The 26,865-nt window shown below is 39.5% G+C and overlaps 2 protein-coding genes across 3 annotated transcripts; one reads left to right on the top strand and one right to left on the bottom strand.

Annotated features, from left to right (window-relative positions):
• Nucleotides 1–3,372: 3,372 nt before the first annotated feature.
• Nucleotides 3,373–18,877, top strand: ccdc43 (coiled-coil domain containing 43). Of its 2 annotated transcripts, XM_039611504.1 has the most exons (7): nt 3,373–3,403; nt 12,331–12,396; nt 15,959–16,182; nt 16,678–16,771; nt 17,728–17,860; nt 18,015–18,067; nt 18,191–18,877. In XM_039611504.1, the coding sequence occupies exons 1-7, from the start codon at nt 3,388–3,390 to the stop codon at nt 18,376–18,378; spliced, it is 774 nt and encodes a 257-aa protein (XP_039467438.1). In that variant the 5' UTR covers nt 3,373–3,387; the 3' UTR covers nt 18,379–18,877. The 2 variants fall into 2 exon arrangements, with proteins under 2 accessions (XP_039467438.1, XP_031585826.1); XM_031729966.2 differs by lacking the exons at nt 3,373–3,403; nt 12,331–12,396 and adding an exon at nt 15,401–15,430.
• Nucleotides 18,878–19,010: 133 nt separating this feature from the next.
• moto (minamoto) lies at nt 19,011–26,208 on the bottom strand. Its single transcript, XM_031729909.2, has 9 exons — nt 26,080–26,208; nt 25,631–25,753; nt 25,220–25,322; nt 23,853–24,025; nt 23,639–23,743; nt 21,993–23,475; nt 21,487–21,621; nt 20,382–20,559; nt 19,011–20,308 (listed from the first exon to the last, which is right to left on the bottom strand). The coding sequence occupies exons 3-9, from the start codon at nt 25,280–25,282 to the stop codon at nt 20,118–20,120; spliced, it is 2,328 nt and encodes a 775-aa protein (XP_031585769.1). The 5' UTR covers nt 25,283–25,322; nt 25,631–25,753; nt 26,080–26,208; the 3' UTR covers nt 19,011–20,117.
• Between the last annotated feature and the right edge of the window lie 657 nt (nt 26,209–26,865).

Genomic DNA, 26,865 nt, shown 5'->3' with positions numbered 1-26,865 from the left:
GGCCAAGATGCACACTGGTGTTCCACTCTACAAGCATGAAGTGGTAGAGGGACAGGGGGGTAAATCAAGATACATCCCTGGGTTGATAGATACTGAATGGAACCGAAAGAGAACATGGAGCAAGGTCGGCATTCATTAGCCATGTCTTAGAGTCACAGATGGGAAACTCCCCAACAGAACAGTTAGCTAGTGCTTGCTGCTGCTGCTGCTAACATCTTCATTTTGCACATGCATTAGGCACAAGTTTAGATGCTTATGCGAATTGATGGAATTTATCTGAACTACACTGCTGTACAAATCTCCTGATACACAATGCAGTAATTTTAATAATAATCTGTAGTACATATGCGTACCATTGGGCCAGTCAAATTCATTCTGCATTAAGTAATTATACCAAATTCAAAACCAACAATACTGTTAATACAGTAACTAACCATGAGCATACACGAGTCCATTCCCAACAAACATGAACAAACTGCAAAATCAGCACAAGACATTTATGCAAATTAATTTAAAAAAAAATACAGCTTCTATTTACATATTTAGTGTTAGGAACATAGTGCAAATTGAGTTAAAGAGTGCCAAAACTACTATAGGTTTTCCCATAATATATATATTTTTTAAAAAGCTAGACTGGAAAGGAGGTTCTGCACCAACAACAAAACAATTTGTTCTTCTTCACCATATAAGCGAGGTCTTTCTGCCCTCTTTCACTGTCCGCTTTCACTGTCCGCAGTCCTCCAGGATCTCCTACACAGCAATGACGGAGTCAATGTCATGCTGTCACCTGAGTTGAGCCATTATTACACAGGCATTCTTAATAGCCCTATAGATTAAAGTCCAGAGGAACAAGACACCAACAGATTAAAAAAAGAAAGATAGGAAAGAGGATGATGAATTGCCTTAGATTGCTAGGCAATCATGCATAAATTACTAGGATGCTATAAGGATGGTATAATAACTAGCGCTGTTTTAAGAGATCATTCACTCACGGCGGGTTGTCTTGTAAGGAGTAATGGGTGGATACATGGGGGAAAGAGATGGGTGGTGAGTAAAGAAAGGAGCGGGTCGCAGCTGTCTATTCAATCACATCAGCATCAAGGGTATCGCCCTGACACCGTCTCCCCTCTGTGCCCTCAGCATCCACACAAATCTCCTGATAGACAGATGCAGCACTCAACCAGCGCCCTCATCCCCCTCTGCCGGGACCCACAAGGTTCCCTGGGCATGTCTCTGTGGCCCAACAGGCTGCCGCTGGGAGCCCCAGCAACAACTGATTATTCAGGATCTAGACTAACAAGAATCTGCCATGTGGATCTCAAAACAACATGTTCTAGTTGTGAATACATCATGAAGCATGGGGGAACAGGCTGTCCCTTTTTTCCTTTCTCTCTGCATGTGCTGCAATTTCAGTAGCTGAGCCGATTCAGGAAATATAGTTTTAAGTAGGAGGTTTCAACCCAAGATTTTTTGACTATAGCATCCAAGTCCTTGCTGCACAGGATGTATAGCACCTAAAGGCTTCGCAGCACTGTGATATGAAACAGATGCACAGTTCACTGTTTTTTTAAATAAAGCCTGCAAAATTAATTAATTCTTCAAATTACTAGTATGTATAAGTTCAGCACTCCAACATTCAATCAATTTGTTTTATTGTATTTAATAAAAATGCACTCCCAACACAGACTTTACACAGTCTCAAATGTTGCCAAATGCTCAGTAGTGCACACAGTACACGACTTAAGTTCCACTTACTTTGAAATTATTGAAAGAATGAGAGAAAGAGAGAGCAGGACACAAATCAAAATCAAACAGCCTATAACACGTGCTGGTGTCAACTCCCCGTTGAACATATAGACTGACCACCCGCTTTCTTTTTTTCTACTTTAACAAAAATCTAATCAGCCAATCATATGGCAGAAACTTAATGCATATTTACACATGTTGACAAAGTCAAGACGATCTTCTGACGCTCAAACCGAGCATCAGAATAGGGAAGAAAGGTGATTTAAAGGACTCTGAATGTAGCATGGTTGTTGATGCCAGATGGGCTGGTCTGAGCATTTCAGAGACTGTTGATCTACTGGGATTTTGCCATGCTGCACATCTCTAGGATTTACAAAGAATGGTCTGAAAAAGAGAGAATATCTAGTGAGCGGCAGTTTTCTGTGTGAAATGCCTGAGGTCAGAGGAGAACGGCCAGACTGCTTTGAGATGATAGGCAGTAGAAACTCATATAACCACTTGTTACAACTAAAGTATCTCTGAATGCACATCACTTCATACCTTGAAGCAGATGGGCAATAGTGACAGATGGGCTACAGCGGGGCTACAGTTTACTGAAACTGAGGCTACACTTTGCATGGGCCCACCAACATTGGAATATTTAAGACTGGGAAAATGTTGTCTGGTCTGATGAGTATCGATACGGGGTGTGACATTCAGATGGTACAACCAGAATTTGGTATAAATAAGCATGGATCCAATCAACAGTTCAAGGTGATGGTGGTTTAATGATGTGGGGGATATTTTTTGGCACACTTTTAGCCCCTTAGTACCAGCTGAACATTGAACGCCACAGCCTGAGTATATTTGGTGACCATCGTTAGATCCCAGTTATTCACTGCCCACAGTGTGGCCATCTTATGATAGCTGCTTCTAGCAGCATGTAACAAAGCTGAGACCTTCTCCAACTGGTTCCTTGAAGATGGCAATGTACTGACTGTGCTCAAATGACTTCCACAGTCACTACATCGCAATCTAACAGAGCAACTTTGGGATGTAATAGGAGATTTGCACCATGGATGTGCAGCTGACAAATCTGCACCAACTGTGAATATGGAACAAAATCTTGTTTCCAGCATCTTGTTCAACTCGTATCATGAAGAATTAAGGCAGTTATGAAGGCAAAAGGGGGTCACAGATTAACCATTCATTTTTATACTTCAGCACTTATTTTGACTTGTGCTGAAAGATGTAAAATCAAAGGATTATTCATTCAAATAATTCATAATTATGTAAAAAATACTAGGCATAAACTGAATGTATATGACTCAAGTACATTTAAATTGACCAGATTCCATTCAATTTAATAATTTTGATTTTATTTATTTATATAAAATATGTCAAATTTAAATGTAGACTAATAAATTAAAGTCAATATTTTGTGCAAAAATATTTTTTTGGGTGTGTGAGGTCTTGAAGGTCAGAATATAATTAACTCCTTTGTGGTTCTAATCAAGTTTGTTTTCATGAGCAGCCAAACAGCATATCAAAAATGCGAACATATAATTTAGCTGTTTTTCAGATTTTTCTTTCTGCTGCAGGTGGCTTGTGATCATTTAATGCACTGGATGAAAAGGTTGAAGTGCCAGCTCTTGCCAGTGTATGCTTCTCTTGAAGGGTAAGCTTTGTGGAAGAATTAATCAATTTCATTGATTTCATTTAGGGGTCACATGGAGGATAAATTTCACCAAAGCAATCTCTACTCTTCCATAATGTCTTCCCTGCCACATCATTGCTACTGTCTGTGCCATTTACAACAACCATACAGCTAGTAAAGGTAGCAGAAGTTCAGACTAGCCAGAGTTGATTCCCCAGTTCAGAAGGCCTAATAGGGACCACCTGTCAGCACGGTACACTTACCATGGGTCCAGATATTAATCTCCTTGTACCTTCTTCTTTATCAGCATTAATTGGTATGCTCCTCAGTTAAAACGCGATACTGCAGTCCCTGTTCCCTTAAATTCCTGTATCTTTTTCTCTGATTGCTTATAGCCCAAGTGGAGTAATGCTAGCGCAGCAGGGAGCTGGGGAGCAAAACAAAGTTAGGGCACTTAACTCAATAGTGTTCACAATGGCAAATTAAGCAGAAATGGAGAAGTGGTTGCCAACCATCCCGCCCAATCAAGCACACGCACACACACGGCGAGCTTGAGTGTGTCTCTCCTCTGTGACTCATTAAGGATCTGATAATAAGCAGAAAATGTATGGGCAAAATTGTGAAAGGATACACTGGTTAATATTTACATAGCACTTTGTCTCCATCAAATTCTATACTCCACACCACAGAATGGGAAAGGAGGATTAATAGTCCCACTTTTCCTCCCATTAATCCACAAAGACAGTATAGAGTAACTCCCCTCCTCCATCTCTAGGTTTTTCCTCCTCTTTTATATCCTCCATGACCCTGAGTTCAAGGCAGAAATATAGAGCATCTGTTTGTACAGATGATAGCTGTCCAGCAGTACCTAATGGACGAGAAAGGCAGAGTTTAAAACCGTCACCTTCTTCTCTAAACAGAAGGTGGCGAAGAAATAAACAAAACAACAGAGTATGTGGAAAATAGACGAGATGTCTTTGTGCCAGGAAAGCCGGGACTTTAGAGTGCCAAAATAAAAACATTCACTCATCACCTTTAAACATAACATACATAATCCATTAAATACACACAAATGGACCCTGTCAAGGAGGTTTGAAATACATTATTCAGGATAAAAAGATGTAATAAAAAGAGTAAACGTAATGATTCTGCACTGTAACTCTGAATGGGAGAACTGTAATGAGGTTATGAATAGGAAGTAAGGGGGTCACCATCTATAGACATCATCAGTGCATTAAGAGTAATATCAGGAGTGGCGAGAGGGGATAAAAAGTGATATTTCTGTAATAACAACCTGTTAATCCTCTGCACCTTGGCATGAGCAGATAATCTAGAAGAAGTAATTATTCTAAAGATTCGTAATTGAATTATAAAATGAAGAGTACTGAAGGATTATCAGTGACCAAACAACTGTGATTTCAGAATTGGATTTACAAGAACTTTCCTCCTGCTCACTCTTGGACTTGGGGGGAACTGGGGGACTTTGGACAGAGTTGCTACTTCCTCATCAGATTCAGACATGGAAGGTTGTTACTGGCCAGGCAATAGTTTTTAATCTTCTCACTCCTTCCAAGATGAGTGGTAGTTTTTGCAGTAGCTTTTATGATTAGCTCTAGTGATATGTAAAGTGATCAATGCAAACTGGCTTTTAAAGTTTATTTTGTACTGTGATTTATATGCATGCTATGCAAAGGCTAAAATGCTTAAATATATTATCTGCATTTAAAGTCTCAAATGTGCACACTCCCTTTGCATCTTTTTAATGGTAATGTTATGGGTTGTTCTAGCCCACAAAATTAACAGATCCTCGAGGCCTATTTTCCTGGCCACTGAAGTAAATACCTAGCAATTTCACCAAGTACACAGATCATTAAGGGGAGAGCGACTGTTAACGGGTGTGGCTGGTAATTGTATTTAACTAATAGGGCTGCTCAGTTAAATGTATCACAGAGGAAGCTGGGTAAGATTCTGGACATAGATGGTTAGAGCAACGCATGTCTCCCTGCTGGCTTAAATATGTTTCTGGCAATCGCATGAAGGTAATACTATTTAGAAGCAGAGCCTCTTTACACAGAGAGCTGGTCCAGACTTCCTGTACAGGAGTAACTGGGATCTAACACAGGTATATAGAGTTCATCTGACACTATCAAACTTTAACTGCAGCCTAAAGTATATCTTAGCTTAAACATTTATCTTAAGACATTTACCCAAGGTTTCTCTGAAGTGAACTCCAAATAAATCCCACCAAAGGCATACTGCTACATTCTGGTGTACAGAATGGAGAATCCTAATCATGGAGCCAGTTTCCAAATCATTGAAGGCTGAAGTGTTGCTGCGCGCCATCCAAGCTTGGCACCACATACGTGGATGAAGGCCATCGCTGCTCTCTGCAACATCACAAATGCACCAGGCATGCACACAAAGCATGCTACATGAAAAGGCATTTGACCTGAGAGGTTTAAACTTGCTTCCAGGGCAAAATCACTCAGTTTCTAACACCCTCAGGTACTACTAACATATAGTACACTGAAGTACACACTCAGTGACCCATGGAGATACACACAGAGGACAAACTGGATCTATATCTATTGTAAGTGGCAGTTGACTACTGTACCATTAACCTTGGAGAAAGGAGGTAATAAAAGTGCGCTTTTGTACCCTTTCTTTTTCCCCTATTTAATTTGGCCTATAAATAAATTTCCCTAAGGTGTCGTGCCTGTAAACCCAAGAATAATGCAACACAAAAATTCTTCTGGTGTTGTCTCCAAGTTTTGGAGAAGAAGAAATACTTGGATTATTAAGATAAGACAAAAAGAGGCAGGTTACAAAAGAAAACATAAAAATGAAACTATTAAAGTGACCCACCTTTTCAGAAGAAACAGGAACAATAGAGAGGGAACATAGGGGTGCAAAGCAAAAACAAAACAGAACAAAAAAAGGTCAGTGAAAGACGAAAAGGAGGTGAGAAAACACTCAAACACCTGATAACGGTTAGATAACACAGATATTAATGTGACAGGTTTATGTGACCCTGAATATTTTGGAAGAAAACGTGGCTGTGACATAAATGCAATTGTAGCAGTTAACACGGCAGCAGGTAGGCCATTTTTCCCGCCGTCCATTCTGCATGCCAACCAATAGACTGAATCTTGCATTTGGTGGAAGGAAGAATGGAAAGAGGGAAGGAAAGAAAAACAAAAGCGATTGATATAAATGATCTGCCGGCCAAGAGAGGCCCCCAGGCAGGGGCGAGCGAAGGTCCGCTCGATACCAATTGATCGTGTGAGGCCCAGGCATTCGTCTTAATTCTGACTAATTAGGGCAGAGGCTGACGAGGAGGGGGTTAGGGGGACAAGTTGTTGGGTGTGTGTTTGCATGTGTGTCTGTGCGTCAATGGGACCTCCCAGATTACAAAATCAAGCCCCAATGTTTACAAAGTGTGGAACAAGTGGAGGATTAAGGAAATCAGTTTAGGAAACAACAACCGTCACCACATTAGTGTTGCTGCCAAAATAATTCCCCTGTCTTCAGTGGGTGCCTGATAGGCAGGATGGGAGTAAATCCTTCTCTCACTTTTTTTTTTTTTTTATCTTGTTTGTGTGAGAAGTGCTGATTATCTTATGCGAGCACAAGTCTGGCCTTCGGTAGCCAAGAGGCAGCAGAAGCAAGCTGCATTTCCATCCTTACCCATTCCACAGATAGACATCAAAGCTCTTTAACTGGCAGGAAAGAAAAGTTAGGTTTGATCACCGGAACAAATTGGGGAAAGACATGGCTTGCCTGTATGGTCCTTAATGTGACAAATCATGGTAAGCAAGCTCCTGGTGAAATAGTGAAAGCAACAAGACTGTGGATAGTTAAAGCAAATGAATTTAATGCACAATCCTATAGCGGCGGATCGTACGGGGAACCCAAGAAAAAGAAATCTAGACTAGGAGACTTCTCAGACTTAAGAGGCAAAGCCCTTTTAAAAGATCACAGCATTTGGGAGCAGACACTGAGCAGGTACTGAGCTGCTGAGCGCTGGGCTTAGATTCTGATTTCTATCTGTCACTCCCTGAGGATGTTAGCTGTGTAAAGTGGAAGGTGGCAGGAGGGAGGTATCACTGTGAACCTAGGGCAGCAGCGGGGACAATTCTACCTGACTGGAGATCACAATCTGAGGACAGAAACACACACAGGCATTCATGTAAAGGTCCACAGTCTCACTTCACGCAGCAAAAGTGACAAAATATCAGCGAGTAAAACTGACAGACAGGAAGCATATCTATATCAGACAAGAGCCCATTGTTGAGGAGAAACAAAGAAAACAAAAAAACCCCTCAGACAGAGCAGGCCGACCTGTGCCCTTTGTCACTCACTCTCATAAGCTAGGAGAGACTGACAGATACACTTGAATATCAGTTACTCGCTCTTGTTTTTTGACACATAAACTTCCCTGCCCTTTCCACCTCTGGCACCCTGTTCCCTGCCAGCTATTCATATTCCTTCCCGCCTCGGCTGCGCTGGCAACCCCTGTGGGCACCGCTCTATAAGAGATCACGAACACAAGCGCACAAACTAAGGGTGTGTGTTTCGATATCCTCACCCAGACTATAAATACCTCATCGGCTCCAGATGTGGTGTCATTCTATTCACATCAAATTAACCAATCAGGATGGACATGTCCCCTTAAATCACTGTTCATCAGCTCAAGTGTGATGTCCTAATGAGCGCCTGCCCGTCGATACCGGTCCACATAACAGCGGGCCCTAGAGGGGACAATTAGGGAGAATAGAAGATGTTTTCCTTGATAAATGTTGTCACTGCTAGTATTGGTGCTAATAAGCTATAATTTGTAGAGTTGTAGACTCTGATGACACACACTGTAACAGCACAACTGCAAACAGATGGGCAAGCCCTACAAGCCTTTACATTAAAGTGACACAAATGCTTTCATTAACTCAGAGAGGTGGGAGTTTCAAATATGTATGTAGTGTTTACGAGATTAAGCCTGCATGGGTAACATACTGGAAATTTACAAATGTGCTGTAGTGTGCAGAGAGAGGGGGAAATGAATGTAATTTTCCGGTCCCACCATGAGTTTTGTGATCATTAAAGCCCTAATTTGGCTGGATGTACGTTTGGAGCCATTTTTCTTTCTGCACATTTTAGTGTCAATTTGAAATCTCTCACAGTGTACTTATTATATCTATGTGGAGAATTATAAGGTAAATTTAAAGTACTGCATCAGTTAAACTTGTTACGAATGCAGTGGCGCTCTGCCTTTTTTATCTGCAGTAAAGTCTGCGGTTGTGAGTGGTGGCTGAATTTATCTGGCTTGAACTAAACTGTTTTATGCAGTGATTTGTGAGCACTGTCCCTTGAAGAATTTGACAAAATTGAGAAAAACACATATTTCCTGATTTGTCAGTATAATCATTTAATCCATACTAGAAAATCCCACCAGCGATCAATCAAAATTCCAAAGACATTCAATTTGCAATAAAATGACAGAGCAAAGCAAATGATCGCTTCTAAGAAACAAATGTCTGCAACTTTTATTGGATAAATGACTTTAATGATTAATCTATTAAACTGCCACAGAACATTTTCTGCTGATTGGAATATTGATCAACCAACTAATCATTTCAGCACTGCATGATGGCTACTGATAGTTAGAGGAGAAACTCTGATGGATTTCCTATTCAACATGCACGAGTGTGTGTTAAGCTCTCTCCCATCAGAACAAAAAAGCTCTTCTTGCTGGCTCTAAGCAGAGGGACCAGATGAAGACTGAGAGGCCAGAGAGACAGATCATCATAAAGACACTGTGAGAACACAGGTGGCATGAGACTGCACCGCACTGTCTGATGTGTGGGTGAGTGACGGCTACCAGTAGAGCAGGGTTTACTCAGCCCATCAGCAAACGCGACACAAACGCCAGTCTGCAGCACTCACCTAAATTCACCACGAGCAACTGAGCATAAGCCTCGTCGATCTGCTCTCCATCTCTCTAACTTTTACTCTCCCCTCAGTGTCAAAATCCTGCCAGAATAGTGACAGGATGATGTGTATTGTTGTCAGTGTGGCACCGTGCCATTACCATAAACTGTCACGTGCTGTTTCGCTTGAATCAATATTTACCCTGGTGTGAGAAGCCTTGTTAGGTAGTCATCTGACAGCAATTTTTCTGATTACAGGCTTATTCAAATGTGGTATAGACGGGGAGAAAAAATGCATGGAATTTTCCTTGTATCAGAAGTGAATTTAGGAAGGTACTGGAGCTTGCACGTAAAAGCCTGCAGTGCTGTCAAATACCATGCTGGCTCTGCTGGCTCTGTTTTGTAAATGAGAGGGTAAGTATTACATTCAACTATCAACAGCAAAATAACAAGTCGGTTTAAAATGAGGTGACTCATGTGTCACAGCGGATAATAACTGATGACTTAGGGGGTTGTTCTGCTTTCAGGATGCTCACAACTCAGTCAACGTTTAATGCATTAATTTACAAAGAGCCTTAAAGCCAGCCTCAGTACAGCTAAATCTACTGTATCCAATTCCTTTTCATATCAGCTCAGCAAAGCCACCAAAATCTATCCTTTATGCACCATACCAACTCAAGTCTTCAATTTAATTCCCCATCTGTGGCCAGCTTGAAATATTATCCAAGAAATGAGATCCGTGACCCTGAATACAGAGTGCGAAGCAGCGTAGGGAGCAGGACGGAGACATGGCCTTATTCGGTGTCTAAGAGGCATGCCTTAGTGTGGAGAGGAGGCCTGGATCTCCTCCCCAAGTGGCATGGCTAAATATTTGCCCTCCTCCACTTGGCTGTCTAGACACATCCACTCAGCCCCCTTCCCATCACTCCCGTGTTCTGCTCAGAAGCGGCGAGCGCTGGCACGGTCAGGCAGGCAGGTCGCCAAACCTACGACAAAAAGTTTCTCCTCGCTGCCAGAGGTCACGCAAGTTCACCAGCCTAAAGGATGGGCTTCGCATTTTTAAAACCTCTGGGCTGTCATTTGGGGAGTCACATGCACACCAAGCCAGGGACAGAAGAAGAAGGAAAAAAAAAACACTGTCAAATGGTCTTTGTGCTTCCCAATGATTTGGAGAAAGGAAACCTCAGAACTCGACGAGCAGTCTCCGCGGACCTCTCTGAGATAGTGTTCCATATTCATTACCTTTTTTCCACACTTACATGGTGGGGTTTTAATTGCCCACAATTCACACTAAAAAGCTAGATGAGCGGAGTGAAAGCGCCATGCCTCTAGAGAGGGAGATGAGGGAAGTCCACCTCCACCACACTCCTGATAGGCGCATAACTACTAATAAGAGTCCTCATTACACATAACCAGATTATTCCCTCAGCTATTATTCCAAGTTAATTTTTCTTCTCCGAAGACACTCACAGTCACAGGGCTCCTACAAATGATGAACCAGTGTGCTTCACTGCTATGTAGCATATAAATTCCAAGAGACCCAAAAGATCATTAAACAAGTCAAACAGAACATCTTTAATTTAATGACTTATTCCATTAGAGGTAAGAACGCAGCTCAAATCTGGTAACTTTATATTGCATACTCAAACATCGCAACTTTGCCTTAAAACTTGTTAATTAATATGACTTCACACTATAACAGAGGGCAGTGGAACTGAGGCAGGTACTTGCACTTTGCTTGACTACTTTATGCAGCTGTATACAAGTATTCCAATGCATTAGAGAGATGAATATCAAGTTTTTAAATCTACTCTCATTTACCAGCTGTATAAAGTCACAAAGTAAATGGTAGAAATAGCAAAAATATTTATTTTGTTACTCTTTGGTGGCTGGGTACCACTATACTGCACCACCTGTAAAAAGGCACACATGGTGCATCAGTATTATCAATGTAATCTGAAGATGTAAATCAGTTAATCCTGCTTACTTTTTTAACAACATTGGTAAGCAAGTTAGGGCTTTGATCAAAAATGCCAAATATGTTAGACTGAACCTTGAATGAGACAATTTTTTGTCTCACCTAATAACCAAATATCTTTAGAAGTTTAGACTGCTGAAACTTGACGTGTTCATGTATTTTGTTGAATTCATACCATTTGTTCTGTCATTTTGTTTAACAAATAATTTATTAACTAATGAAGAAAATAATCTGCCGCTGGGCTAATGAACACACAACGCTATTAACAAATATGCCTCCATTTGTGGCTCTGGTACGCACGCTGTTAGGGGTTAAGCAAAGAGAGGCAATGTATTAACACTACATTTTGGGGAAACTTTGACTCTTATGAAGACATATGGGATAGACAACAGAGAGGTGGATTACTGTGGAAGTAATGTCAGAAGATTTGATAGCTCATGATCCTTTTTTTCCTCTGGAAAAAATCACTTCCGAACATCGTAAACGACGTGAATTCAAGCTGAGCACAGCTGTTGTTCTCTGTAGGAGGACAAAAAAAACCCATTTTTTAATGGACACCTTTTAAAGGAATAGTTCAGCACTTTAGAAATAAACTTACTACTTGACAGTACGTTAGGAAGAAGACTTGTCATACTAAAAATACAATCTGTAGCTTTTTCACTATGATTTTTTTTAAAACCTTCCTGATAGGCAGAGTTTAGGCAGTGACTGACTAGCCATTTCCCTTGTTTTAAATAGTGTATGCGATGCTTACCAGCTGTTGTTGAAGCCTTGAACTTACTATAAAGGCATGCGAGAGTTAATACATCTTATATCATTTTGCTATACAGCAAAAAGCATTTTCTTACCCCAAATAGTCAAACTACTACTTAAATGGATGGGATGGCTACCATGTAAGAACGTGGCATTTAATACCCATGAAAAAATATGCAATCAGCAATGTTAAATAATAGTGATAATGGATGGACAGCTAAGGCTTCTGGTCGTAAAACATGACTGGTAATTGGTTGCTATAATGCTAACAAATTTCCCCCACTTTCTCACAGACTTTGCAAACTACTTCTCTACTAACCTGAGAAACTGCCTGTCAAAGTCTCCATGTAGAAGCGGAGGTAAGAAGCATGAGTGAAAGAGGGGGTAGAGCGTATGTGTGTGACAGTGAGTTGGGTGAATTGAAAGGAGGAAAAAACAGACATACCAATTAAAAATTTCAAATGCAGCACAGTGATAATAGTAGAATTATTATGTTGTATTGGCGTAATTACAGAACCAGTAACTTGCCTCGCTCTGGTCCACCCACCCATCACTTCTCACAGGTCAGACCACTGATATACTGTGCACTCTAAAATCAGGAAAATTTAACACTCACTTTATCTGTGCAATAAGTAGCAAACAAAATAATATAGTGCTGCAATAATTTTCAATAAATTCCCAATACTCTTGCAGTGTAACAGTACACATTATGTACATTTGAATCCACAACCATGTGCACAATAAATAAATAATCAAAATCAGACTTAAGAGCCTTATTCAAAAGAATTAGCGGCATCTCAAACCTTCAATATTGCTACATGTTGAGTTACAATGTGATGAGAAAGCAAACTGTTATAGAAGATGAGGAAACATGCCTGTTACACATGCTGTTTTTCATTGCACTGCACCGCCTGGTTGTTCTGGGCTCTGGTTATATTCTGTCACATTAACGCTGGGATAGAGGATATGTTGACAGAGAGAGGACATTGCACATTGAGACTGTAGGGCTTTTCTAAGGCTGGTGGCAGTGCGACACAAAGACAAGTGTGCATCTCTGAGCGTGTATGTATGTGTGCATAGAAGTAGAGGATTGCCTGTGGAGCAGAGCATGTGGATGCCCACCCACTCAGCAGCCTCGCGGCCCTCGTCATTTCGCATCAATCCACAGCCCCTCAATATAAATAGGACAGGCGTCCTAAAGCTACGCAGTACTATGAGAGGCAGTGGCATTATGCATCGACCCTGGGCCCCTCAGCTTGAAATATGACTACCCCAGCCTGTTTTAATGGCAGTTCCCCTCTCACTTGCACACCACTCTGTTAAGAGGGAACTATTTTGGGAGTAGGAATACAGGAAATTGATACACCTTACCATTTTGGTACTGGATACAATAATTCAAGACAAACTGCTGCTAAAGGACGGATCAGTGTAACGGCAGATTTTGGAAACCTCATTTTAATTCCACATTTAAAAATCTCATCTCTAAAAAAAGCTTTTCCAAGTACTGCTTTTCTGTTTGTTTGTTTCTTGTGTGCTTACTGAAACTTTTACACAGTTTGAACAATTTTTACCCAGCAACAAATGCTAACTGAAGCATGTGAACACATGAAGAGAGGGAAAAAAATTAGACCCACTATTTTTGTCATATTTTCCCAATATTCAAGCCTCGGTAGATAATCCAGAGACATACATTTTGCTTCCTTTGCCAACTTTAAATGTATGTAAAAAAACTCAGTATGCTACACGTTATGTACCTTGTGTTATTTAAAACTTGTCTGTCTGGCTTCACAATTGTTAAGTGTGTTTGATGAAGCTTATACTTAATTTTACCTACAACAATGTGCAAAGTGAACGACATGTTTAAGCCATCATAAGCCAATGGGCTGTAAAGAACCGAAGGTGGTGCACTAAAATAGAGAGTAAAGTTCCACACGGTAGCTTCCCTGTGGCGTCACAGAAGCTTCACACTTCATTACTGCAAGTCCATCGACGTGTGAAACTATTATGTAGGAGCAACGGGAAAGGAAATGCGCGCTTATGCACGTGTGTGTGTGTAAGGGGTAATAAGTAGGAGTTGTAGGGTAACAAATAACCACCCTTCCACAAAATGCTTTCTAGAAGCAGGATCAAACCATTCACTTGTGTTTTTACTATATTCAAACAGCTGGAAGGTGTTGTTGGTTCTCTCAGTGTTAGATGACAGGAGAGGAAGAAACATCATGCAGGGCATTTTCCTCTTCAACAGGTCTGCAAACAACTATATTTTAAACAACCAACTCTGATGCAAATGCACATTGGGATTTTAAAATGAAAAACATACTAAGTGAGGTTCAAACGCCTGTCATGCAGCTACATTCATCTTCATCCATCGTCTTCAGCATAAACAAAGAAATAAACAAATCTGTCTTCTACTTCCACCCAGTGGCCAAAAACAGAATGTCACACACGCCGATCATCACTAGAATAAGAATAACTTTATTTATCCCAAGGGAAATTCTTTTGTCATGTACATGCTCAAAGCAGCAGGAGAGACAGAGGAACAGATGAATAAGATATAAGATATACAATATATACAATAAGAATAGTAGTGTACAGTAATATACAGTAGGATAGTGCAAGACATAGTATCGAATAACTAAAGTCTGCATTTCGTGTGTGACTCAATTTACATATATACTGAATCAAATACTACAAAAGCTAATAGTAAATACTTAAAAAATGTGCATAACTTTATCATGCAACATCTGTTTCACAGTAATGAAAATTACTTCCGTCAATTATTTCTCCTAGCCTCATTGCTACTGAGGCAATAGTCTTCACAGAGGTTTATAATCACACAAATTAATCTTCAAAGATGACTCGTCCCAATTTAGAAGGCGGAAACAAATAGTTCTTTAGTATTTTTGGTATGTTTTCATCACGATTGTCTTCTGCCAAGAGGTGTTTGATTGCCAGTTGCCCACCGAGTTTACAAAGAATAGCTCATTATTTGGAAATCAGCATTTCAATTAGACTAATACTGGCACGCCTCGTGCTCAAAGCGTGATTGAGTGCATAAGTACTTGTATAAACTGCGGAACAATCAAACATTAATTTTCAATCAAAAACTTTGGTATTCGTGGCAGTATCCCAAGGCACTTAAGCGACTGCCAATGCTGGGCATTTAGCACCGATTAAATTTTTGGCTGCTAAATCAATTTAACAAGCAGCATGATAAAGTTATCACAGAAAATGTTATTCAGATGGACAGTTACAAGACCTGTGTTCATAGACTACGAGTTGTAATTTAGCTTTATGGGTGCACCCCTGAAATATAATCTGTGTGCATGATTTACTCTGCAGGAGGTAAAGTGTAGACTGCGGTCAAGTAGGGACCCTTCGTGTGGTGATTTGGTAAGGTAAACACAGAAATTAGGAAAGACTAGAAAATACAGACTATAAGCTACCTGTATGAGGAATGGATGCAGATTTTCTCTCATATTAAACGACGACAGCTTTCATCTCAGTTTAACTACAATCTTGTGGCTGAAAACAGAAGAAATTGCAGAAGAATACAAAAAATGCTATTAGTGTCACGCTGTGAATAAATATTAAAGCTTAAATTCATGTTGAGACAAGGTTATAAATAAAAAAGACTCATTTCTATGACTGCATAAACATTTTCTTTATGTTTCAGAAATGCTACAATTAAAGAAAAAAATGGTAATTGGCACGCGAAATGCCTCAACATTTCTTTCAAAGCAACAGCGAGAGATAAATTTGATTTTTTAAGTTCATATAGTCAACCAATCAGCTGCTACATTTGTGTATTAGTTTGTTACAAAATAAAAACGACTCATTACCTTGGCCGCGCTTTTTTCTGTCCTTTGTATTGAAATGCTGAATTGTCAAACACTTTTAAAACTTTTTTCTTTTCCGCAGGCAATGATAACGGACAGCCGAGCTGCAGCGTAGGACCCAAAGGGGCCAAGATGGCTGCGCCCTTGACAGACGCCGGGGAGTTTGAAAGCTGGCTAAATGATCGACTGGACTCGTTAGAAGTGGATCGTGAGGTGTATGGGGCGTATATTTTAGGGATTCTACAAGAGGAGGAGACCGACGAGGAGAAAGAAGATGCGCTTCAAGGAATTTTATCCGCATTTTTGGTGAATATTCAAAGCGCATGTTCGGCTCTCCCAACAAGGCTGTGTTTTCTCGTCTGTTGCTGTCCGTCTTGTCGGTCTCCTGGTAGCTTACCAAGTGACAGTGCTGATGTCAGCCTCTATATGTGGCCCTAATTATCGACCGTAGATGCTATTACGTTTCTTTAGCTAAGATCCAGCATTGATATAGGTCAAAGTGTTTCGCCAAACCCCATAAAGATATCGCCAGGTTTTGGATGGATGTGGTGTTAAGCCGCAATGATGCGCACCACGTAACAAATAAAGGCTATTTTACATTTCCCGAGACGTTTTTACGTTTGCGGCTCAGGAAAAAATACTGTAAATCACCTAGTGCAGGTTATATATTGATAAAATAACGTATCTAAACTTCTTGTTTTATCACTGCTCCTGAAAAAAAAAATGTATTATGTAGTGAGGTCAGAATTTGAGTTGTTACTTCTGTGTGACTTGCTTGAATTCGCTGTCATTTGTGTACAGGAGGAGAACACAGTGGAAGATGTCTGTAAACAGATCATAAAGCAGTGGGAAGAGTGTTGCAGCAAATCTGCAGCCAAAAAGGATGCTGACGATGGTACTGTATGACTCTGATTCATTCCCGATACCATATTTATTGTCCCTGACTCCCCGCCCCCCAAAAGAGAAAATGTTCACAGTTACCCATTGGGAGTAAGGGGAAGCAAAGCCAAAGCATGGGAGCGAGTCAGCGTTTAATAATTACTAATGATTAAAATGCAATAGTGGTGTTTAAGCACACAGGGTGAAAAGAGGTGAGTTAAGAAACACTCAGTACATCATGGGAAGCCCCCCAGCAAGCCAAACTTATTGAAGCATAACTAAGGGATGGTTCAGGGTCACCTGATCCAGCCTTAACTACAACCTTTTCAACATTTTAAGCCTATTCTAAAAAGTAGAGAGGGTGTCTGTCTGAGGTAGTTCCACAGAAGAGGGGCTTGAAAGCTTAAGGCATTACCTTCAACTCTGCTTTTAAAAAAATCTAGGAATCGCAGATAAGCCTGTAGTCTGCGATCAAAGTTGTATATCTTCTCTACGAAGAACACAAGAATATAGTCATATAGGACTAAATTCATCAAAATACAGCAGATTCATCAGTTTATTTAAATCCAGACTGAAAAGGGAAAAGACAGCTTGCTACTTAGGCTGTCTTTAATACTGGTTAAACTTACAGAAGCATTACATCTATGAGTTGAAGATCATTTGCCTTGAGTTTAAAGCAGAGTGCATTGTGACACTTCTATCCAAGGGAGAGATTTCCTGGAAAGACTAACAAAAGCAGTCCCCAAGACTGCGGAAAGTTTTCATGGAGAAGCGCTGAAACCAGAATGTAGGCTTGAGTTTGGAATGAGAATGTTGACTATGTACATAACCATAAGGAAGTGTTATGCTGTGTGGAGACAGATTGCCCTCATGGCTCCATCTGTTAGTAAACCTTCACACTGACAGCGAGAGAGGAAAAAAATATAAAAAAGCAAAAGCACATTTTATTTTGTCCTTCCTTCTCTATAACAGAGGTCCAGGCTATTGCCAGTATGATAGAAAAACAAGCTCAGATTGTGGTGAAGCAGAAGGAGGTGTCTGAGGAGTCCAAGAAAAGGAAAGAAGCCCTTCTCGCTCAATATGCTAATATAACAGACGAAGAGGAATATCCTTGATTTATAGATTGAAAAACTAGTAAGTCTGCAGTCACTGTTTGGCAATCATCCATATTTTTCACCATGCAAAGGAAAAGAGGGAAACTGTCTCATCCAGTGCAGTCATAACCCTTAAGATGTCAGTTCTTTCCTTGACTAAAGCACTGAAGCTGAAGAAGAAGAGCCAACAAGTGGAAATATCACTGGAAATGAAAAAAGTATCCTTTGTGCAGATATTTTACAATTGCATGCAAGTCTAACCCCAAGAATGGATAAATGATGCATAACCATGATTTGTACAGATTTTAGTTTTCTTCCACTTCTCCTTTACTCAGTGTCAGGCCTGTTCAAAAACACCAATGTGGAGCTGGTGCTGAACAGACAAAAGCAAAAGCGGGAGCAGGCTCGTGAAGAAGCTCAAAAGAAGAAGGAAATGGACAAGATGCAGCGGGAGAAGGACAAACTAGCTAAACAGGACAGAAAAGAGAAGGAGAAGAAGCGTACACAGAAGGGTGAACGCAAAAGATAAAACCAAAAGAAAGGACACTTTATAAAAAAGATTTTTGCTACAATATGAAAAAAAATAAGTCTTTGGCTCTTTTTCAGCTGAACACCATCCACATCAAACCCTTGTTTCTGTATCTCATGTGTGTGTGAATAACGAACTATATGTTAAGAATAAAAATAAATGTCTTTTGTTTTCAGAGTTAAACAGATGATGTTTAAAAAAACAAAGCTGTATGTCAATGATGAACATGGTCAATCCCTTGTTAGTCAAATTTTTGCTTAAGTCAGCCAAATATAGTTTTTCCAACAAATACATGGTATGCTTTGAGTTGGCTAAAAGTACGTTTAACCTTAAATGATGAAATTATACTGCTGAACCTGAAATTGAACTAATCGTGGGGGGGGGGAAAGAAACACGAATAGTTTTAACTCAACAGTTCAGCCTGTTATCCTTTGCCACATCTTGCAAATGCCTTCATTTTTCAAAACATTTTTGATTAAAAGCTGTGCTGCTGCCAGAACTCAGTGTTTTATTTTTTAAGAACCCAGCAGTTGTAAATGACCTCAAATATATCATGTACCATCATTCTGAATGTTTGAGGTTTCTTTTTAAATAAATTTAAGAAAAAAAAAAAAAAAATGCTTTTTAGCAATGAAATTGCTTTATTTGCTTCTTTTTTTTTTTAGTTCAAACAACAAGAAAAAATTCAACAGAAACATTAAAATAGCAGGAATAAAACAACACTGCTCATTCACAAAGCACATGAGGGAAGAAATGACACAATAAGTCAGTATTTCCTGAGAATTCTTTGTAATGCCTTCATGTTTTGGTCCCTTGCTGACAAACTGTCAATTCACTGATATCGTTTGTTAAGTGATTAATGCATTTAATTTTTTAGATGCTACACTCTAAAGCTTGACCATATTTTCACTTAAGACTACATTTCACATAACAGTGAATTATGATTACAGTTAATAACAAATAATTAAAGTGTTAAATACTAAATGGAACATTTATCCAAAACTATTGACACTGATATGCAGCAAGTCTTTGAACATTTCAGTGCATTCAGAGAGTTTAACATCCCACTGATATGTCTGTTAATACGATATTTCTAGCTGGAAGTGTGATTAAAACTTAAAATCTATATTTTTTTTACTAGAAATTTGCATTAGTGGCACCAAATTGCAGATAAAAACTTTTCTCATTGTAGAATTTTAAAGTTAAATATGAGAAACTGAAGCTGTTCAGTTGGAATATTTCAGAAAGCATTTTAATAATTAGCATGTTCATTTTAAGCTACTGCCCTTGAGAATCAATTATTGCTTGGGAATACCCAGAACTGAGGTTCCATTACATTCCAATAAATAAGTAAAACAACGAAGATTCACTGAAATCTTCTACATAAATAGTGCCTTTAAATACAACAGTGATGGTGCAAGATTTGTGTTGATTGCGTCTGACACTAATTGAATGAAATTAAGTTAAGATGCAGCAGGATAAAATACATTTCATGCAATTCCTACACAACGAAAGAAGCTCTCTGAAACCAAATAATGAAGTCATCGCACTTTTAAATTGCTCATCTCATACTCTGCAGTGATCTTTGTGTTGCAGATAAAAATGTGGCTTTGCTTTCATTTAGGTAATACTACAAGAACCTTTGTTTCATTGACCCTGCTAGCTATAGAACACTTAAAAGCAGGGCAATGTGGAGTGACTTTAATTTTATCTTCAACTCATACTTGTGACTTGCTAAATTATAACCTAAAAGAGTATCCTTCAAATGAAGAAGGGCACTTCTCCTTGTTTGCGTCCTCCTTGATAATATGATGATCCTGGATGTTGATGGGTTTTGGCAGTGTGATCTGGAGGGCACACCACAGAGCTGTGCAGAGCTTCCTAGTGGTAGCAGCTAGGTCCTTTAGAGCCATGACCATCAACAAGGTGTCTATGAATAAGAACACATTAGAACATGCAACATGGAACATACATACAACATTGTCTACCACTACGTGGATTACCTCTGTCCTTCGTGAAATTAGGTCTCTGCCACTGGTGCTTGGTCATGTTCGCAGCTTCCTCCTTACATCTTGCCTGTGTGACACAAATGGCCATATGATTCTTGTTCAGGGCTGTGTGAATGTTTGCTGGAAGGGGAACACCACATAGACACTCCATTTTCTCCAGAAGACTTGCCACCTGTAACACATCACAAAAAGATCAATTTTAAAAAAAATATAATAAAAGACCAATCCCAAGCAATGATGACATATAATGCATGAAAATAACATGAAATGTAAAAAGGTTTAATATTGAAGTTGACTAGGTTTACAGTTATAATGTGCGAAAGTCTTAAAACACCCCTCATTTCTTTTAATTTTGCTCTGACTGTAGGCAATAGGTGGAAATACAATATATAGATAGATATGCATGTATATGATATGTATACTTAGACATATAGAAACAGGCTGTTAGTAAAGTGTCTAAAGATACAATTAAAAATTGGTTCTTTCCTAAGTTGTCTGCTCTATGCGGAAAGCCCCAGAGTTAGGGGGCTTTTTATCCTTGAATGATTCATAGATTAATGCTATAAGGCTTAACAAAAAAAATATTCCTCTAAAAATGATCATGTTAAAGCACTGGATTGAACAGCATGTGTAAAGGACAACTTTAAAAGACATTCATAAACCCTGGAGAAATACTGTTGAAAACCACTTTAAAAAAAAAAAAAAATTACAAGAGTCTGGCTGCTTGGAAGAAAAACAGAAAGATATTGGTGGCTTAAGACTTTCGTATACTACTGTAAGTTAGGTCATGTTAGTGTAGTTGCCACTTATGGGGTTTTTGTTTGTTTGTTTGGTCTGTGCAATTGACACACGCCACAAAAAATGACCAAGGCCACAATTTAAACCCAGCTATTATAAATACAATGTAAGGAAACAATTAAGATTAACTGTTTGCCTTACTGGGGCAGTATTTTATATGCATGTATGATTTTTAATTAGTGCTCCTGCTTTAAAAAAAATGTAAGAACTGAGTTGCCTGTAACTGTTAACAACTGGCAACTGCTGTGACAAAATTCCCCTGTAGGTGACAGTATATAGGCATTAAATTCAGGGTTCTCACCTTTGCTTGTTGTTTTATCTGATTAACAATGAGGTGGTCAACTCTTGTGGGATTTGGTGGAGTTTTGGGCAGGTTACTGTTGGTCACTGCTGGAGTCCTTTTCTCAAGAAATGTTTTTGTAAGGATGACTTCTGTCTAAAATAGAAAATATACAAGAATATGACAACCTTAAAAAATTTTTTTAAAAGGGTAGAACATTTTTTTGATAAATACCAACAAAATATTTTTGTACATCATAAACTGCAAACAGATTTATCTCAAGCTGATGTTAAATATTAGCAATAGAGAAATGCCTGGACCCAAGCTGACAAAAAATACATTTCCTGGTATAATTCAGTTGTATTGCACACACAAAAGCTATATTTCTATCATGTTTCATCAGCTGAGCAAATGACCTCATTAACTTAATTTCTACAAAATAAACTTTTTTATAACTTTAGATTGAAGAGGGATTCTACTCCTTATATCCTCTTGACAAAAAAAAAAATCAGGACTTGATGGCATACCCTTTTTCTCTCCTTCTCCAAACACTTCCACTGTTCATAACACTCATCCAGATAGAAGTAAAGCTGAATCACAGGTCCTCCATGATTCATTAACACTGAAGTTGTCATTGCTGAGGCCATTCCATGATAAGTATTGTCCCTTCTGTGGGTCCTCATGTCACTGAGATAGGAGTTGAAAGCTGCAGATTCATTAAGTGGAATCACATCATCTGCTTCCATGCCAGGAACACTACTTGCATAAGGCCGTGTGGATCTAGAGCTGAAGTTGGATTTGACAGGGATCCCCGAGTACCTCCTGGGGTCATTTGCAGGATACACAAAAGGCGTGAACTGCTGTACATTCCCTGCATTGACCATGCTGTTTTCACCATCAAATCTCTTATACTGCCCAGTCTCCTGGAAGTGAAAGTATGGGTTTTGTGAAAGGAGCTGTGCTTCCCCCTCTCTCATGGAAGTGTTGAACTGGGGCCTCCTAGCAGAGCCCTCTCTTAGAAATCCATCTGCTTGCATTTTGCTTTTTTCTTTCTGAACCTGGGATTTTGTCTTATTCTGCAGCTGATGTTTTGAATACTGGTTTGTACTTACATTTATGTTCTCTCTATGCACCATCTTTTTTGGGTATTGATTTGGGTGGTTTAAAAGTGCAGGGAACTGCTTTGGCTGCTGGACGTAGTCTGTGCTTCGAGGGTAGAAATCGGGTAGATCTTGAAAGCCATCCTTTTTGAATGTTTGTTTCTTCACTCTGTTTCTTTCTCTTTGCGCTGTCCCCAATTCCCCCATCAGCTGCTTTGGGATCTGATTTCCAGGAGAACTCTGTCTTGACATTGTAGGACTGGTTATTTTCCATTGTTCGGCCACGTTGTCTTCATGGTCCATACCCACTATCTGCTTATGCATGTTTCCCAGGTCTCCACAATACATGCCATCATTCCCATGTGTCATTAATGACTGAAAACTGCTGACCAGATGGTTAATGTGTTCTGGTACATACTGCCCAATACCATTTGGCTTTATGCTGTCCTGGATGTAGTTATCTTCATAGAAAGATTCAAAACAGGGTGTGTTGTTTTCACTTTGAGGTCTAAAAATGTCACTGATGTCAGGAAAATTATTAAAAGCCTGACTATTGACTCCTTTATTATAAGACGACATGGTGACATGTTTGTTCTGTTGCATCTGTGATGTATAGCTGCTTCCAGCATTTGGTACTGGTAGACCTGGTGGCAGCTTTTGGGGATGGGGGAGGTAGCTCTCTCCATTAAAAAGCCACTGTTGATTAGAAACAAGCCCATTCGACTGTTGCATTAGCTCGCCAACGTCTTTGTCTCCTGACCGCTGCTGTGCTTTACTGAAACTTTCCTGAGATACATAGTTTGGAGTAAAGGGAGGGTTGTGCTGCATTTTAGCCTCAGATTGTAAATACTGTAGCAGTTCTTCACTCAATGTCTTTGGAGACCAGATGGGATTGCATGTAGGTAGGGTCCTAAAAGAGGAATTGAGGAATTCCTTTAGTGACAGTAATCACAAACTATTTTAAGAAGGTAAAACTTTCACACATCTTATTCTGTTGATTATTAAATTTTACAAATACATACTGTAGCATGAAGTAAACCAAAACTTACTACATGCATCAAACCATGACATACCCTTCACTGTAGAAGCTATCCTGTGAATCTGCATCATCCAAAATATTTGACACTAGACCCTGTAGATCACTCTCACCATCATAATCAGCATTTTCAGGGGGTTTCCTTAAAGTAACAGAAAATAAATTCTTAGGAAATAACAAATAGCAGTTTTGATTGAACAAGCATTGCTGCATAGCAATGAAACTGCTTACAACTTCATTTAGGTGAATACCTGCTTTTAATGCTGGGCTGGGCACATCTAATGAGTTCATAAGGATCATCCTGAGTAGAATAAGACCAGGGCACATAGGATGCAGTGTCCTGTTCCTGCTGTGATGCACTGGGGATGGAAATGAAGGGTATTGCTACTGTACTGCCATTTCCACCTCCCGCATTAACACCCACCTGAAATAAAGAGAATCCAATCTCATATAAGGCAAACTAATGCAAATTACAACACTTAAGCTAAAACTTTCACAGACAATTTTAACTCTATAAAAATACGGAATTGAAATTATTTCGAAAAATTACATTTGAAACGATTTTTGAAATAAAATATATTGGCAAAAGCCTAGCAACTTTTTCAGTGGGTGTTGGACTGAGAGGGTCACCTCTCGTTTCCAATCCTGTTCTTGAGTTTCATCAACAGGATCTCAAAGCATAGCCAGGCTGAGGGGGGCACTCACTTTGGGAATCTCATATTATACCACAGATGATTTTTGCAGGGTCAAAGCATGACCTCCCGTGTACACTGGAGCAGTTTGCAGCCAAGCATGAAATGGCTGCGATGAGAATCACCACCTCCAAATCTGAGGCCATGGTTCTTTGCTGGAAAACAGTGGTATGCTCTCTCTGTGTTGGGGGAGAGAGACTGCCTTAAGCAAGGTTCAAGAAGCAAGTATCTCGGGATCTTATCCACAAGTGATGGGAAGACGGAGTGCAAGTTGGACCAGCAGTGTGGCATCAGCAGTACTGGACTGCCATGTTGAACAAAGAGCTTTCGATTTACCAGTCTATCAATATCCCAACCTTCACCTAGGATCAGGTAATCTGTATAATGACCAAAAAAGTGAGGTGATGAATACAAACAGATGAAATTAGTTTCTTCCATATGGTGCCTGGGCTCAGACTTTAGAGACAAGTTAAGAAGCGCAGACGTCCAAAGGAATACCTGGAGTAGATCCTCTGCTCCTTCATGTCAAAAGGACCCAATTAAGGTAGTTAGGATGTGTAATGGAAGTGTTACAAGTACATCCAACTGGGAAGAGACCCCAGGGTAGACCTATTTATTTTGACAATTTTATAACAGAACTTCCAAAAGAAGAAAGAAAAACTTCCAAGAATTGCAAGCACAACTTTAGAGATCATAATTAAAACATATTGTTTCATTCTTTAGTGTGGCTCTACTCTGAACTAACCAAAAAAAAAAAACTTAGGCATGAACTGCATTTTTTGTTTGTTTGTCCCATAACAGAAGTTCATCAATATGGAGGAAAAAAATGATCATCAGTGAGTTGGCCTATCATGAGCTCTTAACAAATGGAGATATTTCAAATATGCAAAGTACCTTAGCCTAAATTACTGCTTATTCCTGTTTACCTGACGTTGATAAGTGTGGAAGAGTGAATTTGCAAATGCGCTCTGACGTCCATCAAACGCCATTCTGAACTCCCCTTTGATTCTTCAGTACTCCGTTACAGCTCTGGCAATGTACAAAGAACGAAACATTTTTATAAAGCCTTGGATAGTAAATTTAGACATTCAGCAGATTTGGGAAATACATTAGCAAACTACTTTTTCGGGAAAAGACAACTTTTCAGCTAGCCAACTTAGCAAACTTAACTAGCCGTTAATGTAACTGGATAAGCTAGCAAACTTTGATGACGACTTTGCTAATTTAACCCGTAGCTTTAGCCTAACGCTTTTACCAGTCAAATTTTTCTAATTTTATTGTAAAAAACAACTTTTTGAACAGTAAAATTTACCGTTCAAACACAAGGGTTCACCTACCCGCATTTAGTCAAACAAGGCGAACTTATGGAGTTTTAACAGTTTTCTCGACAGTCATCGCCTTAATCCTGTTCGTGCGCTCCTCAAGTCCACCCAGGAGATGTTCGATGTTGCCCTCGCGACCTGAAAGCACATTGGCTGAGGCTGAGGGATTATACTTTTACTCCAATTAACATCAAGCAGAAAACAGAGGGGCATAGCAACATGTGGTGGCATCCCCTCCCCCATAATTTATACCATGGTGTGGCATGGCAGGTGCTCACATAAAAAACACCTTACACAGAAACTGTGTATAAAGGCTATATAGGCTATGTTAAGCAGAACATGTACATACTATCTCTATTATAATAATCATTTCTTCTAATATTAGTGGTAGTAGTCAGTTTTAGGTCTGCAGTTTGTTCAGTAAATTAATTTTAAAATGAAGATATTATGATCTTACTACATACAAATAAACTGAGTTACTGATGGACACTTGAAAGTGACACGAAACCCTTCTCCTATGTACATTTTAGTTCAAGGGGAGCTTGTAAAGTCCGTTCTACCACACCACTCCAGCTGTGGAGTCAATTTCAAAGCGTCTTAAAATGCAACCAGTAGACAAGAAAGTGTTCCTTCAAAATAAGAGCATGCGCATACTACTGGGCCTAAACGAAACAGAACTGATTTTGGTCGACAAAAGAACCCCCAAATTTGTAATCCATGGATGCAGGTTGTTCAGGTCAGATATTGAACCCTGTTACTCCATGCAAGAATGTGGGTCTGAGATTAAAAACACTATAATTTAGAATAAAAAGAACATTGTTAAAAGTACCCATTATGAAGTTCTTATATTCTGCAAGGTTGTTGTTGATTTTTTGTCTTTTTTTTTTTTGTTTTAATTGTGTATAACAATAAGCAATAACAATAAAGAAAATTAAAATGAACTTAAAAAAAGACTCAGATTGTGCAAAAGAGCAAATTACACATACCCCATAAATCAGGGGTGGGCAATTCCAGACCCCGAGGGCCGGTGTCCCTGCAGGTTTTAGATCTCACCTTGGGTCAACACACCTGAATCAAATGATTAGTTCGTTACCAGGCCTCTGGAGAACATCAGGACATGTTGAGGAGATAATTTAGCCATTTAAATCAGCTGTGTTGGTTCAAGGACACATGTAAAACCTGCAGGGACACCGGCCCTCGGTGCCCACCCCTGCCATAAATCATAGACACAGACAACAATGCGAATGAAG

Source organism: Oreochromis aureus, linkage group 4 (genome assembly GCF_013358895.1).
Source record: "Oreochromis aureus strain Israel breed Guangdong linkage group 4, ZZ_aureus, whole genome shotgun sequence".
Taxonomy (NCBI): Eukaryota; Metazoa; Chordata; class Actinopteri; order Cichliformes; family Cichlidae; genus Oreochromis; species Oreochromis aureus.
This window is presented reverse-complemented; position numbering and strand designations above follow the sequence as displayed.

What these genes read in the sequence shown, in the direction of transcription:
- moto (XM_031729909.2), bottom strand. Translation starts at nt 25,282, where the DNA reads ATGGCGTTTGATGGACGTCAGAGCGCATTTGCAAATTCACTCTTCCAC. An exon ending in TGGAGAAGGAGAGAAAAAGG is followed by an intron (nt 21,622 to 21,992) that starts GTATGCCATCAA and finishes TTTCTATTTTAG; the next exon opens with ACAGAAGTCATCCTTACAAA. An exon ending in AGATAAAACAACAAGCAAAG is followed by an intron (nt 20,560 to 21,486) that starts GTGAGAACCCTG and finishes GATGTGTTACAG; the next exon opens with GTGGCAAGTCTTCTGGAGAA.
- ccdc43 (XM_039611504.1), top strand. An exon ending in GAATTTTATCCGCATTTTTG is followed by an intron (nt 16,183 to 16,677) that starts GTGAATATTCAA and finishes ATTTGTGTACAG; the next exon opens with GAGGAGAACACAGTGGAAGA. An exon ending in TATCACTGGAAATGAAAAAA is followed by an intron (nt 18,068 to 18,190) that starts GTATCCTTTGTG and finishes ACTCAGTGTCAG; the next exon opens with GCCTGTTCAAAAACACCAAT.